Source organism: Ustilago hordei (assembly GCF_900519145.1).
Source record: "Ustilago hordei strain Uho2 genome assembly, contig: UHO2_contig_03, whole genome shotgun sequence".
Classification (NCBI taxonomy): Eukaryota; Fungi; Basidiomycota; class Ustilaginomycetes; order Ustilaginales; family Ustilaginaceae; genus Ustilago; species Ustilago hordei.
In genome coordinates this window covers 505,368-522,962 of record NW_024545288.1, presented here as the reverse complement: position 1 = coordinate 522,962, position 17,595 = coordinate 505,368, and the positions used below count along the sequence as shown (strand labels likewise).

Here is a 17,595-nt window from a genome sequence, read left to right as displayed (position 1 = left end):
AAGCTGGCCGGCTCTCTTCCCTCTGTGCGACTCTACGTCAACAGCAAAGTCAGAGAGAGAGAGAGAGAGAGAGAGAGAGAGAGAGAGAGAGGTGAGTTAGTTCATCTGGCTTTTGACGGAAAAACACTTTGCAAACGACCTCAGACGTTTTAGATTTGTCTTATTTTTCCGTCGTCTTTTCTGGGATCATCTGTTGGCTTGTCCTGTCTTGGTTCGGCGTTCATGCTGCTATTGCTGTGCGAGGGGACACGGACAAATGGATCGCCGTTGCGCCATAGAAATTGTGTTCTTTTGCTGTTCTGTTGCAGCATCCATCCATCCATCCATCCATCCATCCATCCATCCATCCATCCATCCATCCATCCATCCACAATTCCATCCACATTTAACTGCACACAGCGACTTTTGACCGGGTCTCCTTTTAACTTTTACTATTTATTTTCATGACTTTTTACGCATCATATCGTCGGCGTGCGAAGCGAAACGACATTGATCAGCTCGATCCCTTGAACCTGTCACTTGCGGTCACCGTCTGGCTTCCAGCTTACTCTTCCTCCTCTCTCCTCACACTACTCACACACTCTGGAAGCTCTCTTCTTCCTTGACTGGACTCAGCTCGCCTTTATTGACCCCTCGTTCACGCACTCCGGTTTGCTCAGCTTCTCTTACACTCTTTACCCCACTCTCTTCTCAGTGAAACCCAACCGCCCAAGCAAATACCGCTTATGCTCTCAATCTCGTGATCTCAATAGCTACGCTGCTTCCTTTATAGCACCTGGCAAACGACGCTTCTCGCGCCTTGAGACGTCCATCGCCCTCTGACGCCTCCAGTCGCATCATCTCCAACACTCACATCTGGATCCGCTGACAGCGAGACTCGCTTTAATATCTCAAAATGACGAAAACGAGCTTCATGGACGCCATCCTCAACCGGCCCTCACAGAGGTATACCGAGCCGGTTGCAGCAAAGCCTCCAAGGAGTGCGCGCTACCAAGCACCCCCGGACCTTCCCAATGCACCCGATAAACCCGACTCCATTCTGGCCGGCAACATGTTTCAGGCAAATCGAGCACTCACCTTGGCAGGTGGTGTCTACAGTCAAGCACCTTCAGTCATGTCCGCAAAGAGCAATACCAGCCGTTTCAGCCTCTTTCGCAGCAAGAACAAGTCTCGTGCGCCATCCATTTCAGGTGGCAGCATCTACCATGACGGCGAGAGTAGCATTGCTCCCACAGACGTGAGTGCTAGCCCAAGGAAAGGTCGTTGGTGGGAAGCCGGCAGCCTCCCTCGCAACAGGTACTCTTCTCGGCCACCAAGCCTTGCCGGCAGTGTCTTTTCCGAACCTCATATCGCAGCTCCACCTGGCTTCCCACGCATTTCCGACTCCATCAAAGCCTCTACCCAGCCTCATGGCGCCAGAAGCGATCACCGCGGCCCAACATCCAGCAGCAGAATACGAACCTCTTCCAATCCAGCTCCACCACCTGTGCCTTTGCTGCCCAACAAGAGCTCCACCTCCCTCATGAGGCGCCACTCTGGCGTCGCTCCTCTGGGGCAGCAAGCTCCCAATCTCATGCGCCAGCCTTCCACCGTCTCACTAGCGCGCTCCAATGCCATGTCGGAGTCCAATCTCGACCTAGCACGCCCTGTCAGCCCCGCTGCCTCCATGGGTCGCACTCGTAGCACAAGCAGCCGTGTTGCCGCTCAGGGCGGCTCCTCCGACTGGAACAACTTTGTCAAGTCCATGTCCGGCACAGAGACTGCAAAGGTGTGGGAGACCATGCCAACATTGGCTCCCAAGCCTCCCCGCAACAGCGAAAAGCGCAGCAGCATGGTAGCAAAACGTATCAAGAAAGAGCTCCAACAGGATGCACAGTTCCAGCAGGTCCAACGTGATCCAGGTGTGGTACAGCAGGATCTCCTTGCCCGCGCTGCGTCGCAAGTCATTGGAGACATGTCACCAACACCCATCTCAATGCTTTCCGAGCCACAAGTTGCCGCAGTCCACTTGCAGCCTGCTCAGGTGGTGACACCCATCTCCCCCGTCTACTCTCCAGTTGCTTCTACATCTTCCATCAACGTGGCACAGTATCCTTCCTCCATGTCGTTGCAAGCATCAACCCTCGTGTCGGGTGCAGGTGCATCGGCACCTGTCCTGATTCCCCAAGCAACGGTGCCGGTCACGATGATCCATGACCCTCAGCAGCTCCAACAGCAGCAAGTATACCAACAGCAGCAGTATCCACAGCAACTAGTGCATCCCCAGGCTGTCGCGTACCAGTACGTTGACCCCTCATTGCCAGTTACACCGCAGCAACAAGTCGTGCCCGCTGCGCCAGCATCGCCGCCGACCGTCGCCCCTTCAAGTCCGCCAGCACAGACCTATGCACCAGTCGCACTCGCAGCACCACGAGCAACCACGCAACAGCCATCAACAGCACAATACGTCGCACCGTCTCCACCTCTACCGGCCCAGCCACCAACTCAGACTATGACAACAGCTGCTGAAGCTAGCCCGGCGGCACCTGTTGCACCGCCAACTACTGCACAGTTACTCGCTGATCGCCTCGAGGAGCAAGAGTCAGCAGAAGAGAATGCAGTCTCAGAAGAAGAGGAGGAGCAGGCCACCCCTGAGGACTCGGATGAAGAATCCGAAATGTCTTCCGATGACGGTCTTGTCACTGGCGGCCAACCCACCTTGGATGTTGTCGCTGAGGAAGACGAGGAGGCGTCCAGTGTCGGCCACAACTATCATCAGGAGATGCGTGCGCACAAGTCGATCAAAGGCAAAGGTCCGAGTCGCACGTACGGCGAGTACGAAGCTCGCCTTCACTCTAGACAAGCTTCAGCACAGAGTCAGCAGGACGCCAGCGTTGACCAAGTGACTCCCATCGCTCCTTCTGGCGTGCAGATCCACATCATTGAGCCATCTGCAACGACCGCTCGGCAGGAGTCGCCAGCCCCAGCCGCCGTACCCGTCCTCGAACAGGCCGTGGCCGCACCAGAGCTTGCCACTACCCTTGACAGGCCTCAGCTCGTATCTCGCGCTTCCGAAGTCAGCGACTACAAATCTGCCACAAGCGGTCGAAGCACGCCCACGGCAAAAGACGACGCTGAAGAGGCAGACGAGGAAGCTGCTGCGGTGGCAGCGCTCCTACAAGCTCGCATACGCACGAAGCCATCTGAAGAAAGTGTCTCGGCTGACACTGCTTCCATTGCTCCCTCGCAACGACCAAGTATTCGCACCTCTCGATCCTCTCGACCGGGCACCGCTCAGCGACGCATCAGCGACATCAGCCTTGGCACCTCTTTCGCCGTCAGCGGCATTCTCGGTCGACCTGAATCGTCCAAGCGCCGCCATGGCGATGCCGACTCTGGCTCGGATGCCGAGCTTTCCGATGATGATGCTGACCTTAGGGCAAAGTCGCATGCTGAGCAGGATCGTCTCCGCAAGATGAATGTCGGTGAAGACTTTTTCGGTCCATCTATCTCGAACATGCTCGACAAGTTTGACCGCTTCGGTCAATCGGATGCCACCATCAACAAGAGTTTGCACGACTCTGAGCAGCCTTCGCGTGCAGCCGCCGATATCGCCTCAGATGTGGTCCCTGCCACGACTGCCGATCAGGATGCCGACGCTGAGGCGCAAAGGGCCATGAACGAGGTCCGACAGAAGCGCGTTGAAGCTGCTGCTGCCAATGGCGTCAATGGCGACAAGCACAATAGCACCGACACCGGTCTTGCACATAGCTTTGCCGCTGTCTGGCTCCTGAACCAATCACAAGGAGGCGAAAGCCCTCCTGCCGGATGTCAGACTCTCGAGGAGGCAGATGACGAGACTATCACGGCTGCAACTCTGCCCAAGGCAGGTCCCAATGGCGTAGCTCTTGCTCCAAACGGAGCTGGCCCAGAGCAGCCGAAGGTGTCACTTCTCAACCGTCCACGTCCTAAGTCGAAGAAGCCCGCCGAGATGGGTGGTCTTGCGATCTCTGAGGGCAAGCTCGAAGCCAAGAGCCCTCAACCCCAGAACCCAGTGGAGGACACTCGCAGCACTTTGTTCGTGTCTCTGTCCCAAAACAGCGTCCCCAGCGCACCCTCATCTGCAGGCATGTCGCCAAGCAAGCAGGCAGCGACACCTGTCGCCAGCAAGGACAAGCCTGCGCCTGCAAAGTCGGCTTTGAAGCCCAAAGCTTCTCGATCGTTGGCAGACACGCTCTTCGGCATCCAGTTTCGTTCTCCAAGCAAAGAGAAGAAAGAAAAAAAGAAGAAAGACAAGAGCAAGCACAAGCGCAAGGCGTCGGTTGACTCCGTTGGCTCTGCATCCAACAAGAGCGATCGATCCTCCATCGTTGAGGCTGCCAAGCTTCCCACCAGCAATAGCTCGTCTTCTATCTCGGCGTCTCCAGCACCCGTCGCTGCCGAAGCATCTGTGCCCGCACCTGCTTCTCCATCCGCAAAGGCTCTTGGTAAGCAGCGCGCGACTGACGACGTCAGCAGCTCCCCAGTCGCCGTGTCGGAGCAAGCAACAGCGCCACCCGCAATGGCGCAGTCCGAGACAGTCAACCAGTTCACCACTCCTTCGCAGAGCACGGCTGACATCCAGACCGCTGCAGGTGCCGAGACCTCGCCGCAGAAGTTCTACACTGCGCACGATCTCAATGCTCTTGCCGACACGACGTTCCCTGTCTATCCCACGGTGTTGGCTGCTACGGCAGCGCCGGCTCAAAACGTCGATGTCGCAGCTTCTGTCGATGCTCGTCCCGAACACCAGCGGACTCTCTCCGAGCAGATGAAGTCGATGGATGGATTCAGCTCGTTCGCGCTGCCCAAGCTCGAGTCTCCTCAAGTTGTCGCGCCAGTCGCCGAGGTCAACAAGTCAGAGGCTGTCGCTCATGCTCAGGCCGCACCAGTGGTTCAGCCATCCATCAAGCCTGAAGCGGCTACCCACTCCTCTTCACTCCCGGTCCCAGTGCGCGAGGAAGTTGTCGACGACGCTTTGAGCGCGGAACACAGTGGTATCCCGACATCATCTGAAGCCAGCGTTGCTAGCACCGCTCTCACATCCCCCGAGGCTGAGATGACCACCAAGCAGCCGGAGGTGGAGAAGGCTGTGGCGACCGAGTCTGCAGCTTCCGAGCCAGCTTCGGCTATTCCAGCAGCACTCGAGAACTCAGAGAAGAAGCTTCCCATGCCACCGCCCCCAGCAATGACTGAAGTCATGGCTGTGTCTCACGACGATCGCACTCCCATGGGCAAGCCTCAGATGGTTCCCGGAGTTGGCATCAATCTGATACCTCCCACGCCGCCTGCGCTTGAATCGCGCAACTCCTTTACTTCGTCGCAAGTGCCTGGCACGCCCACCATCGCTGAGCACGACGACGGCTCTGCGCCTCAGCGTCCTCCTCTCATGTCGAGGTCGTCGAGCCAGCGCACGGCCACGCGATCGAACTCGAAGGCGAATGCCTCCAGCGACATCCTCTCGAGATCCAAATCGATGGCACCAGGAAAGAAGGGCATCTGGAAGGAATACAAAGGCAAGGGTCTCAGCTTGCCTCCTGGTCTTGTTGCCACCACAATCGACTCTTCGCAGTTGCGCCGTACGTGTGCTCAGGAGAAGAAGACTCAGCTTGCTCCAGCAACAGCTTCGGCACCGGCGCCAGTTCCAGCTCCAGCATCAGCACCAGCTCCAATCTTTGCATCTGCTCCCGCCGCCGTCCCAGTGCAGGCCTTGCAGGTGACTCCCGTTGTTGGTCAAGTCGTTCCTCTCGCCTCTGGTTCAGTGCTAGCATCTCCGCCTCGCCCAGTGCGCACCACTCAGCCGGCCAGCCCCAACTCGAAGCGACGCAGCGCCTCGCCTGGTCCTATCCCACATTCGGCATCGCTGAGCAGGATCATGGCCGATGCACCCCCTGTGCCGCAGATTCCAACACCTTATCAGGGAGCCGCATCGATCTCGAGCTCATCGTCCCAACTCTACGCCTACAGTGCTGCATCCGCATCCTCGGATCACGCCTTGGGTAGTCGCTCCGTCTCCCCAGCTCCTAATGCTGTGCCAAGTCAGTCTGGTCGATCAGTCGGCTCTCACGTGTCTTCGAGCGTCCACTCAGCTTCGTTCCGCAGCAGCCCACGACCCGAGTACACTTATGTCAACCACCACGAGCTTTCGCCGTACGCCAAGAAGATGTGTGCCTTGTCTCCTAGCCCCGCTGTCCCTACGCTGGCTCAGACAGGCAATCGACACTCGCTAATGTCCGCCATCAACGAATGGGAAAGCCAAGTACCTGGTGAGAACGAAGAAGTCGTCGGCTTGTCGCCCTACCCATCTCGACCGGTCTCGCCAAGCCCTTACCCACCTCTTCCTGCTTCGACGCTGTCGCGTGGCAGCTCTGTTATCAGTGCAATTAGCTCGCCAGCGGTTGTGCGCAATGCACCACTTGGGGCTTCGACCAACCAGTACCTGCACCCGCCCATTGCTCGTTCTCGCATGTCGGCCGACGAGCTGGCTCCTGTGAGCGAGTCAGCTATCGAGTCGCTCAGCCCTCCGTCGGTAATTGGTGCCCCCTCGGTCGTTGGTCGAGGCTCAGGCGCTTCGTCTGGCAGTGACGACTCTTCTCCTTCGGCTTCGCAGTCGGCTTTGAGTCTCTCGAGCACCATCCCCACCTCGATGCCCACGGTGCCAACCAGCTACCGACCCAACAAAGATCCCAAGCGTTTCAGCAGCAACGTCGATGACCTGCTCAACAGCCGCACCACTATGCAGTCTGTTGCCGTCACCAGCGGCGCTTTCGCCAGCAAGAACAGGTCGGTAGTCAAGCGCAAGAAGAGCGTCGACCTCAATGGTGATCGCAAAAACTCGTCGGACCTTCCTGAGCACCTTCAGGATGAGTTGTCGTTGACGACGCTGTCCATCACTGCACACACGCCTCCACCTCGCAAGATTGGCTCGCACCAGGTCTTGGTCCAGGTGATCGCCGTTGCTATTGACGAGACGGACAAATTGCTTCTCCGCGAAAAGTTTCGAAGTGACAATGCATTTGGCTTCGTTCCTGGACGTAGCTTCTGTGGACGCATCGTCGAGTGCGGCTACGAAGTCAAGAAGATGCGTAAAGGTGATGTCGTCTTCGGCCTGCAGGACAGCCGCAAGTCCGGTGCTCTTGCTGAGTTCATGGTCGTTGACCACCTCCGCATCTGCCATGCACCTAGCGACTGCCTGACGACCGAACAGATCGCCGCTTTGCCTTCAGCGGGAGTTATGGCTCACCAACTCGTCCAGAACCACTGCAACCAACTCGAGCGAGGCGCTCGTGTTCTCATACTCAATGCACACGATGGTGTCGGTCTCCTCACCATGCAAGAGTCCGTTGGTCTCGGTCTGGTCATCGTCGCCCAATGTCCTCCGTCCGTCTCTGATGGCGTAGCAGTATGCCAAGCCAACGGGGCGCACGAAGTCGTCATCGGCGAACCACTCTGGGCCATCAACTCTCTCCACGAATCCTCCTTCGATCTCATCGTAGACACCGTCGGTGGACGTAAGATCTACGATGCTTCTCGTCGTATTCTCGCCTTCGATGGGCAATACTGCACCTGCTTCGGTGACAAACATGGTACGGCTAACCCCAACCTCAAGTCTCACTTCAGAAGCTTGAGGAGGGCCTTCTTTAAGAAGGACAGGAAGAATATAGGATACGAATGGGTCGGTGTGGACACGGGCGAGGATTGCAAAGAAGCACTGGAGGCGGTGAAGAGGGCAGCGGAGAGTGGAGATATTTGTCCGAGATTGAGGAGTGTACTGCCATTCGCAGATGCTCCTAGAGCGTTTGATCCGACGACGAGGAATGTTAAGGACGAGCCGGGAGCAATTGTCGTTCGAGTCTCGTAGAGGAGCTTTACTCAACCACCTGTCATTCTGCTTAGCTTGTTACCAGCACCCACGCTCGCTTTCCTCATTCTTCATCTTTGGAGCGTCTCCGTTACTTGATAATCACATACGAACAATCGTTTGGAAAAGGGTATCCTCTCACAGCCTGTGTTTTGTGTGACCATTTCCTCTTTTCCAAGATTTGACATTGAGCAGCATGATGATACGAAGGACGTGTTCAGGCACTACTTCATCCCAATCCTCCTGACCCCCTTGCCCACCGCCCCGCCCATTTTCTGCTTATGACTCTTCCTATCCTCTTTCGCACTAATTGCCAACATTCTATCCTTTCTCGCCCCAATCTCCACGGGATTCACCACATCAGCCGCTTTCTTCAACCTACATGGCCTAGAGCCGATATATTTCCCATCCATCTCCTTCCACGCCCTCAAAAAGTCTTCTGGATCAGCAAAGGCAACAAACCCATAGCCTTTCCCTTTGCCATCTTTCTTCCTCACCACTCTTGCTTTCGAGAACGAAGGATACTTGTCAAACGCAGCGGTGAGGGTTTCGTCCGAAACGTCATTACCCAAGTCACCGACAAAGAGGCGTTTGTGGGAAGGATCCCATTCGAGAAGGGTTTGATCCTCCCAAATCTTGCCAGCTGCTCGACGGAGGACGGTTGGACGAGTTTCGCCTTTGCGGAGCTTGCCGGGGATGATGCGTCCGTGTTCGTCGTATCGCGTTTCTTCTTTAGTGGTAGAGGTGGTGGGGGTGGAGGCAAAAGGGTCGATGATGGGTGCGGAAAAGTCGTAGGTGGGAGCGGAAGAGGAGGGTTGGCTGTAGTAGTAAGGGTTCCTTGCGTCTGCGGAGGTTGGGTATGCTCCTACAGCAGCTGTTGAAGACGATGCGCCGTCTCCGTTAGAAGCTGTGTAGTAGTCGGCAGAGTAGCCATATGTGGCGTAGTAAGAGTTGTAGTCAAACGCCCAATTGTTTGCAGTTGTGTCCCAATAGTAAAAAGGTGCATACGGGTCTTCGCTGGAGCCAGAAGCTGCCGAGCTTGAAGCTGGGTAGCTGGCCATGTTGACAGATCTAGCTCTCTAAGCTTGAACGGTGAAGTCCGTATGTGAGAATGTCGGTGTGCAGATGTGATGGTTGTGTGAAGGGAAGGTGAATGAAAGTGATGGAAAGGTGTTGAAAATGTCGGATATCGGAACAACTCCACTTTTATTTTTTTGTGTTTCTCTCGCGATTATGCATTTGAGACCTCGAGTGTTGTTGTTGCTCTCGTCCTTCCTTCTCTCACAAATGCTCCATCGAACTCACCCGTACCCACCACTGACGCCATCACTGCAGCGATACAGGCAGTGCAGCGGTGAACATGGACGTGGACAAACTCTTCAAGCTCCCCTCTCTCCCCTCCGCAGCAGTCAACAAACGCAACTGGACAGCTCCAAAACCCGATGACCCCTCCCCAGCCTCCTCATCATCTACCCAACCCACGCCATCATCAGACGACCCTACCGCTCGCCCAGCGAAAGCCGCCCGAGTAGCTGACGAGGAAGGTGAAGGCCAAGATGCTCCAAATGAAGAGGACGAAACATACTTCTTTTCAGATGACGACCAAGAAGATGGCCGATTCTTCGGCGGCGGACTTACCGCTGAACAGAAACAAATCCTCGACATCATGGATTCCAACAACGACCCTTCCGGCTCCTCCTCCTCCACTGATCCATCTGCCACCTCTAACCTTCCCTCCCTGCGCAAGCAGCTACTGCGCTTCGAAAGAGCAATCAACAAAAACGCCGAAATGAGAACCAAATACTCCTCCGACCCCACGCGCTTTATCGACTCTGAAGCGGATCTCGACGCTGAACTCAAGTCTCTCCTCGTTCTTACTACCCAACCGATACTCTTCTATCCCGAATTCGTAAAGCTAGGTGGAGCGTCCAGTTTAGCAGGTCTACTAAGTCACGAGAATGCAGATATCGCAGCTAGCGCAATACAGGTGATTGAAGAGTTGACGGATGATGATGTTCTCGATTCCGCCAATCCTGATGCGGAGGAGGGTGAGGGGGAGAGTGGGCTGGAAGCGATGAATGTGTTGGTGGAGGCGTTCTTGCAGCAGAGTCTCTTGGATTTGTTGGTGTCGAATCTTGGAAGGTTTGACGATTGGCTCGATCCGGATCTGCCACCGGAAGAAGCAACCGGGAGGGCAGTGGAAGTAGAGAATGATGCCCAGGCGATATATCATACTTTGGGAGCGATAGAGAATCTTGTTTCGTCTCGACCGGCGTTATCGGAGCTACTGGTAAAATCAACCAGCTTTTTACAATGGACGTTAACAAGGTTAGCTACAAAGAGGGAGACGGTGGATCAGAACGCAAGTTATGCAGCCGAGCTTTTAGCTATTTTGTTGCAGTCTTCCCCGCCAAATCAAGCCGCACTTGGTGCAACGAAGTCAGACAGAAAGGTCGGAGGCGAGAATGGCATCGACGTCCTTCTCACCATCCTCTCCCGCTACCGCCGAAGAAATCCAGAAGGAGGGGAAGAGGAAGAATTTGTCGAAAACATCTTCGATTCTCTCTGTCTCTCCCTCTTCCATCCTCCCAACAAGACCTTATTGCTTGTAGGAGAAGGAGTGGAATTGATGGTGATCCTCATGAAAGAGAAGAAATCTTTCGGTCGAGTTCGCGCGGTCAAAGTCCTCGATCACGCCTCGTCAGGTCCCGCAGGTGGAGCTGCATGCGAACGGATCGTCGAAGCAGGCGGTCTCTCACCCCTGTACAGCATCTTCATGGACTGCAACACTTCAAGTAAACGAGGTCGAACAACAGTGACACTTGCTGACGCAGAACACATCCTCGGCATCCTGGTATCCATGTTCACCCATCTAGCTTCCGAGAGTATGCCTCGGATCCGATTGCTGGCCAAGTTCGTTAGTGAGGGTTACCAAAAAGTGGATCAACTATTGGATCTTCGCGATGCACTCACTTCCCGCTTGGACTCGATTGCAAGAACGACAGAGGAGGAGGAGGATGGAGAAGAGTTTTACCTGGCAAAGCTAGAACAAGGTTTGTTCAGTCTGCAACTGCTAGATACCGTGTTGGCTTGGGTGGTGATGGAAGATGATGCGGTGAAAGATCATGTCAGTGTGTTGCTGAGAAGAAAGGGGCTTGGGTGGAAGGATGTGGGAGGGGTGTTGAGGGAATATAGAGAGAATATTGGTGATGATGAGGTTTCAGTTGATGCGACAGGAGAAGCTAGTCTGAAGACGAAAGATATTCTTTCTGCGCTCATAGATTATCTTGAAGCATTGTAGATTACATGACATCCTCACAATTCAATACACCACAAAGCGGCACACAATCATACTGTATGATGGCCATGGTTCAAAGGGTATATTGTATTCCAGCCAAAATTTCGCCCTAAGACTGCGCCTGCGTATCATGCACAGCCTCCTTCTTCAACTCGTCCAACTCAGCATCACCATCTCTCAACCCCTTCTCCTCCTCCAACTCCTGCCTTCTCTCTTCCGCCTCCTCCTGCGCATGCAATTGATCTCCAAACCTTGTCTCATTGTCCAGACACATCGCTATCAACCCATTCGTCTTCAAGCCTAGATCAAAATACCTCGGATTGTTCTTCGCAGAGAACATACTAATATGCGCATCCACCTCATCTGTTGCCTTGATATTGTCCGTCGCCTCAAAGCTTCCCGCACATCGGGCTGAACGAGGAGGAAGGATTATGAATGTTCTATCCCTTGCCTGTCCTGCATTGGTGGGGTTTGCAGCGCGCGAAGAAGCTGGTAATCGAGTATAATAGCAATGGAACAAGATCTGCGGTTGGTCAACTAACCGGTCTAATCGGGCACGGAGGGCGTTGTCGTCCCAAAGATTGGAGACGAAAGCGAGATGGTCGGAAACCCAACCGTAGGCACCGTTGATTTTGTCTTTGTTGAAGTAAGCTGCGGAGGCAGCAGCACCAGAAGCGAGGGCGACTGCTCCGGTGGCCATGAGGGCTGTCCGCCAGTTTGAAGAGGCACTTGCGGAGGCTGCGGCGTCGTTATTGTTGCTGTTGCTGTTGCTACTGGAGGGAGTAGCTCTAGTGCTGTTATTTGACCTAGAAGCCTGTGTTGGACCCTGCGATTGACGTTCAGAGTTCCACCTAGCCGCAAGGCCGACACCGATCGGTGCGAGAAAAGTGCCGATGTTCTGCGCGGCCTGCAAGTAAGCGGCATACTTGTTGATCCCATGCTTAAAGACTCCTGGATGTACGCCATAGTACGGAGTGTCGAACGCTAGCACGCCGACTACTCTGGGCCAGAGTTTTAAGCTGGATCGCTTCTCGTTCGGTATCCTCTGCTGTTGTTCAGCGCTGTTCTGTGCAATCGCGAGCGCAGCATCAACAGCTACCAAACCACCCATAGAATGCCCCGCTAGAACAATCTTGACACTGCCCATCCCACCACCTTTCCCGGAATCGGGCAGGATGTCTCCTGTGCTCGCATCGATCTCTGGCTTCGACTCCAGCTTCACCGTTTGCTCTGTCAGCCATTCGACAAACAAATCGACAGCTGCAGCGAGACTGCCACGAGTGTCGTAGGTTGGATATACGACGGATTTGACATGTAAGCCAGGGTAGGTTTCTTGAAGGTTGTATGTGAGACGGGAGGGAAAATCTTCGAAAGTTGTTTCGGAGGATCCTTTGAAGCCGTGAATAAAGACGAAGAGGAGAAGCTGGTCTCGACCTTCCATGCCGGTGGATTTGACATGTGTGCCAGCTCCATCGATGTTGCTGGTGGAGACTTGTGGCTGGTGGAAACCTCGACGCGGGGGAACGGAGTACGGCGGAGGTGGAGCATCTTCTGGTGGTTCGTCGAGGATGATAGCGTTGTTGGCTGACGAACCGGGTTGCGATGGCTCGGCAGCCCAAGGGTCGAGCTCTTCTGGATCAGCAAAGTTTGACATTTCCGGGAGGTGATGGTGGAGTGGAAGATGGTGGCGAGCACAATCTCAGCTATGAAACTTGTCGTGCTGAGTTGCAAGATGGATCCCACGATTCAGCAACGCAGGGTCCAACCGCGCTGAAAAGGCAGGCTTCCACTTGGAAGCCTCTACACTCCGCTGACAGTACTGTCGCACGAGTGCCCTGAAATCAGTCAACGCTGAGTTATCGCTCTTGCCAACGCGTGAAAATTGGAGAGAGAGACCGAAAATTGAAAGAAAGAAAGAAAGAAAGCATGTTAAATTGCCTAACTGGAGCGAGTCGCTTGCGAGCTCCCGGCCGTGACCGTAAGGGGCAACAGTCGGTCGAGCGTCGCGTGTAAGCGAGGCAGAATGCGCGCGAGAACGAAATACAAGAAAAGCTGTATAAGAAACAACAAGGGAGGGGAGGGAGAAGAAGGAAGAGAGGAGAGCGAGCGAAATGGCTCAAAGCGTTGCGACGAAATGGAGTGATGCGCGTTGGTCACGTGCCCCTTGGCTCACCGTTGAAAAGTGCGCATCTATCCATTCGCACGATAAGTTTTGGAAGCCAGGACCGAAATCGACAACGCAAAGGGAAAAGAGAAATGAAGCAGAAAAGAAAGAGAGAAATGAAATTAATGCAAAAGCCACCTTGCACAGACTCACGACGCTTGTCCTACCAACTCTGATATCGCTTGTGATGGCAACGTCAGGTGCTTGCAACCAAGGGGTCGGAGCTTGATGAGAACGGATTGTGTTTGGCTATGTGAAAAAGGTCACTGAGGCTCGGTTGGTGGCTTGCTTTGCTGCTGGTGTCAACGTTTGTGCTCTTCACTGTCCGGAATCGTCTTAACAGCGCATTGCCGATCCCCCCGAAGTATAGTCAACTGCATATTCTGATTCCTTTTCATCCAAGTCGTGCCGCTTTGGCTCCTTTCTCCCTTTCTTCATCGTTGTGACTCTGTCTTCACCTTCATCTTCGCGACTCTCTCTAAACCTCCTTCCGTCGCCCAGCTGTGCCATTGATGCTGTATACAGCCGCAGCCACCGCATAAGTCTCGCCCATACCGGACCGGAACCACCGTTGCCCTTGCACGGCCATCTCTCTTTCAGCGTCTTCGACTCAGACACCTGCGACACCAAAGCATGCTCTAATCGTTAACTGTCGCAGTATCTTCTAAATCTTTAAGTCGCCCCACTGCTCCATCTCTTTGGCCGCTATCACTCGCCACCACGTCTATCCTACCTTTGCCATCAACGCATCCGCAAGCTCGACTAGACTCTATTGGATCACTCTGCTCATGTCGCAACCACGTCTTTTCTTGCGCTAGCCACCAAACGCTCTCTCTTTGCCGTAGATACAACTGAATACCTATGGTATCACAGTTTTCAAAGATCCAAAGCATTCATCCACCACATCTCGGATCAATCCTGAACCACCTTCGGCCACAAAGAAGTACGCACAAGGTCGACTACATTTAGCGGGCGCACCAAGCTCCACCATACGCATTGTTCCCCAACATTCTTCGAGTCGAACGCAAAGTCAGCTCATACTAGCGAGGTGGATCAGCTGGGACGACTTTGCTCAGCACGCCTCCACCCAGCCTTGACGACATCATCGCATTCGGTGCTACAATAGGCACAGGTTCAAAGATCAAAGCAGGAGAGCGCCTGTCTAGGAACGACTTGAACGAGCGCATCAACCCTGCATTCGACGCACCCGGATAATGCTCGCAAAGATGGCGAAAACAAAGACACCCGTCATAGACCTCGAGCAGGATGAAGATGGCTGGATTGGCGGTGGGGCTAGCCAGAGCATCTACGCTCCCAAGCCCAACGCCAATCCTACCTCTCACATGTCTCCTCCTCCTGCGCCAAAAGCCACCGCCAAACCATCACCCAAAACACCAGCCCGAGACAAATCCTCCCGATCTTTACGAGGACGCATGGATATGGCGCAGACTCCCCCACCCAAATCGCGCAATGCTAATCACAACAGTGCAGCAGAGGCCTCCCCATCATCCACCACCACACCTTCGCCCTCCAATCAGCAAGAATCTACATCACCCTTCCGTACAACCCCCTCACAAGGCATTCGCAGACCCAGCGCAAAGATCCCCTCTCCTCTACCACTCACCAGTCCTGCACGCAACAATGGCCCAGTCTCACCACTCAACACTCGCACACCACTAAGCGCTTCCCACCCTATCCCGGAAACTCCGCTTAAGCTATCGCAGCGTGGTGGACCCCAAACTCCCGCAACACCTCATTATCCTATCTATCCTCGCCACTCGCATTCGAATAGTCAAGATGATGATGCAGCACGTGCAAGCGGTCTCGGTTTGGGTTTGACGCCGCTGAAACAGTCAGTACCCCTTGCACCGAGTCCAGACAATGTCAGGAGTGCATTGGACGATGCATTGCATTTGCGCGGTAGAGCGGCGTCTAACGCTTCAATCGGGTCCCCGCTCAAGTCGGGTAGGAGTGATTTACATGGTGAACCGCTCGCACTCGGCAGCTCGCAGGGAGGAGGAGGGAATGGTCAGATCGACTCAATGCTGGATCGTCTTGGTAACGCTCGTTCGGGGTTGGGGACCAGTGCGAGTATGTGGGCTCCAAAACCAGCACCTAGCCACAACAGTGCAAATACCTCGTCATCTAGCTCCAATATGTCGCATACGATCGGATCGGGATTCTCAGCAAGCAACCTACTCGGAGTGCAAACCGGTCTTGATCGCAAACGACCCAGTCATCGCCCGAACGGCTTGCAATTGAGCTTGGGACAAGAAATCAGCGTTATGCAAAAACTGGCAGAGGGTGCGGAAGAAGAGTACCCCACATCTAACGTTTCCTTCGCTACTGTTGGGAAGACTTTCAAAATCGATCCTCCAGCAGATGGCGACCAAGATGGGTGGCAAGGAATTGTAGTTCCCCCAACCCCGTCCCTCGGATGCGACTCACCTGATTCTGAGGACGGTGCCAAAGCGCCCCCCTCTCGCAGCCTGGATGCGTTTGGTTGGGGAAACTCCGAACCGCGCAAATCTTCTCTCTTCTCCAAACTGCCATCCTCCTCAACCCTCGAAGCGAATTGGAGTGGAGACGATGACGACGATCGTAAAGACGATGTCGAAGTATTCGAAGATATCCAACGAGCCGCAAGAACCTCGAAAGACAAACGCCATTCTCCACTCCCCCCGCCATCTTCGATCAAATATGGGAAATCGAGAACTCCCTCACCCACGCATCTTGGTCTACTAGCAAAATCGCCTCAGCTTGAAGATAAGGGTCGGACTTCACCTTTGCCTACTCCAGCCGGGGTAGAGGGAGGGATGAAGCGATTGTCGCCAGCTTCGGGGAGGTTGCAGTTGCCCTTGACGCAAGATTCAGATGGGGACGATGCGGATGTTGAGACTGAAAACCTCTTTTCGGAAGGGAGGGAGAGGAAAGGTAAAGCGCAAGAAGGAGCGGATAGTTTGCAGGTAAACGCCGGAGGGTTAGAGAAGAAACGTTCTTTGAAAAGAGATAAATCTGAGAGGATAAGGGGTAGAAGAGCTAGTCAGAGTAAGGAGAAGGATGTGAAATTGACGACCACCAATCCTGTACAGGGTAGTGCTACAGTTTCACTTCCCACCTCGAACTTTGCTTCTAAAAGTGGTGGTGAGGATTTGGTGCAGAGTATCGAGAAGGTTAGCTTGAACGATGAAGCTAAGCCTCAGCTAGCAGCAATTGCATCGAAGACCGAAACACCGGTGGCGCAGAGGGTGCAAACTATCCCAACAGTAAAAGATGATCTGTTCTCCTCGCCCGCTGAGCCAAAGGACGACCTGCCCTGCACTGAGGTCAAGGCAGAGGAGCCTACGCCACCAACGTCTACTTCAGCAACACCAGCACCAGCAGAACCATCACAGCACAAGGAAACGAACAAAGAGGCAAAGGAGGAGGAAATGAAGAAAGATGAAGAGAAAACACCCGAACCAACCTCCAGGAAACAAATGTCATTCGATTGGGCAGCAGACGACGAACTCGGTGATGAACTTCCAGATCTTGATGACTGGGGGGTGACCCTTACTCCTGTCAAGCCAATCACATCTTCTGCTGCTCATACCGAAACTGAATCGGTGCCTAAGACTTCTACCCAGAATCAAAACAAGGGTGGGGGGAGAAATGGGAAGAGTAAGCCTGAAGAAGGAGTTTGGAGACGAGGAGGGATGCTTGATGCCCCGCCCAAAGGCAAAGCTTCAGGAGACAGGAAATCAAGTGGAAAAACAGGCCGAGTAGGGAGCAAGACCCGTGCTGGAGTGGGGATCCGAATTGCAGGTAGAGCCAAATGCGGCTCACTCTCCCCAGAGCCAGAATCAGTTGCACCTCCTGCTAGCACTCCCTACGGTCGTTGGAAAACCACTCTTTCTAACACTGCAGCGAAAGAAGATCAAGGACTATCGATCAAAGGTATCGCCTCTACAAATCGCAAGCCTGCCACCACCGGGCCCATAAAAGACGTCAGACCGCGTATTGCAGCAGACCGAGGCGCACTAACGAAACTTATCGCCCCCGATGCAGGCCAACCACAACAACCCAAAGTTGGCGGAGGGGAGAGAGGGTCAAGGAAGAATTCGCCCGCAGTGGACAAGGGAGCGGAATGGAAAAAGGGAGCTAGTGTTAAGTATAGTACTCATGCACCACCTAGTGGAGCATCTACTAGGAAGAGAGGCGGTTTCGGGGCAAAGAAATAAACCTCTCCATTCCACAATACACTTGGACGATTCA

At 54.3% G+C, this 17,595-nt stretch overlaps 5 protein-coding genes across 5 annotated transcripts; 3 read left to right on the top strand and 2 right to left on the bottom strand.

Moving 5' to 3' along the window:
- Window positions 1-895: 895 nt before the first annotated feature.
- On the top strand, window positions 896-7,879 carry UHO2_01804 (uncharacterized protein; the record flags this gene model as incomplete). The annotated part of the gene is made up of 1 exon (XM_041559241.1): window positions 896-7,879. The coding sequence occupies one exon, from the start codon at window positions 896-898 to the stop codon at window positions 7,877-7,879; it is 6,984 nt and encodes a 2,327-aa protein (XP_041415175.1).
- A 224-nt stretch (window positions 7,880-8,103) lies between these two features.
- UHO2_01803 (uncharacterized protein) lies at window positions 8,104-8,940 on the bottom strand (the record flags this gene model as incomplete). The annotated part of the gene is made up of 1 exon (XM_041559240.1): window positions 8,104-8,940. The coding sequence occupies one exon, from the start codon at window positions 8,938-8,940 to the stop codon at window positions 8,104-8,106; it is 837 nt and encodes a 278-aa protein (XP_041415174.1).
- Window positions 8,941-9,239: 299 nt separating this feature from the next.
- UHO2_01802 (uncharacterized protein) lies at window positions 9,240-11,180 on the top strand (the record flags this gene model as incomplete). The annotated part of the gene is made up of 1 exon (XM_041559239.1): window positions 9,240-11,180. The coding sequence occupies one exon, from the start codon at window positions 9,240-9,242 to the stop codon at window positions 11,178-11,180; it is 1,941 nt and encodes a 646-aa protein (XP_041415173.1).
- A 106-nt stretch (window positions 11,181-11,286) lies between these two features.
- UHO2_01801 (uncharacterized protein) lies at window positions 11,287-12,831 on the bottom strand (the record flags this gene model as incomplete). Its single annotated transcript, XM_041559238.1, has 1 exon — window positions 11,287-12,831. One exon carries the CDS (start codon window positions 12,829-12,831, stop codon window positions 11,287-11,289), a length of 1,545 nt encoding a protein of 514 aa, XP_041415172.1.
- A 1,736-nt stretch (window positions 12,832-14,567) lies between these two features.
- On the top strand, window positions 14,568-17,561 carry UHO2_01800 (uncharacterized protein; the record flags this gene model as incomplete). The annotated part of the gene is made up of 1 exon (XM_041559237.1): window positions 14,568-17,561. One exon carries the CDS (start codon window positions 14,568-14,570, stop codon window positions 17,559-17,561), a length of 2,994 nt encoding a protein of 997 aa, XP_041415171.1.
- Between the last annotated feature and the right edge of the window lie 34 nt (window positions 17,562-17,595).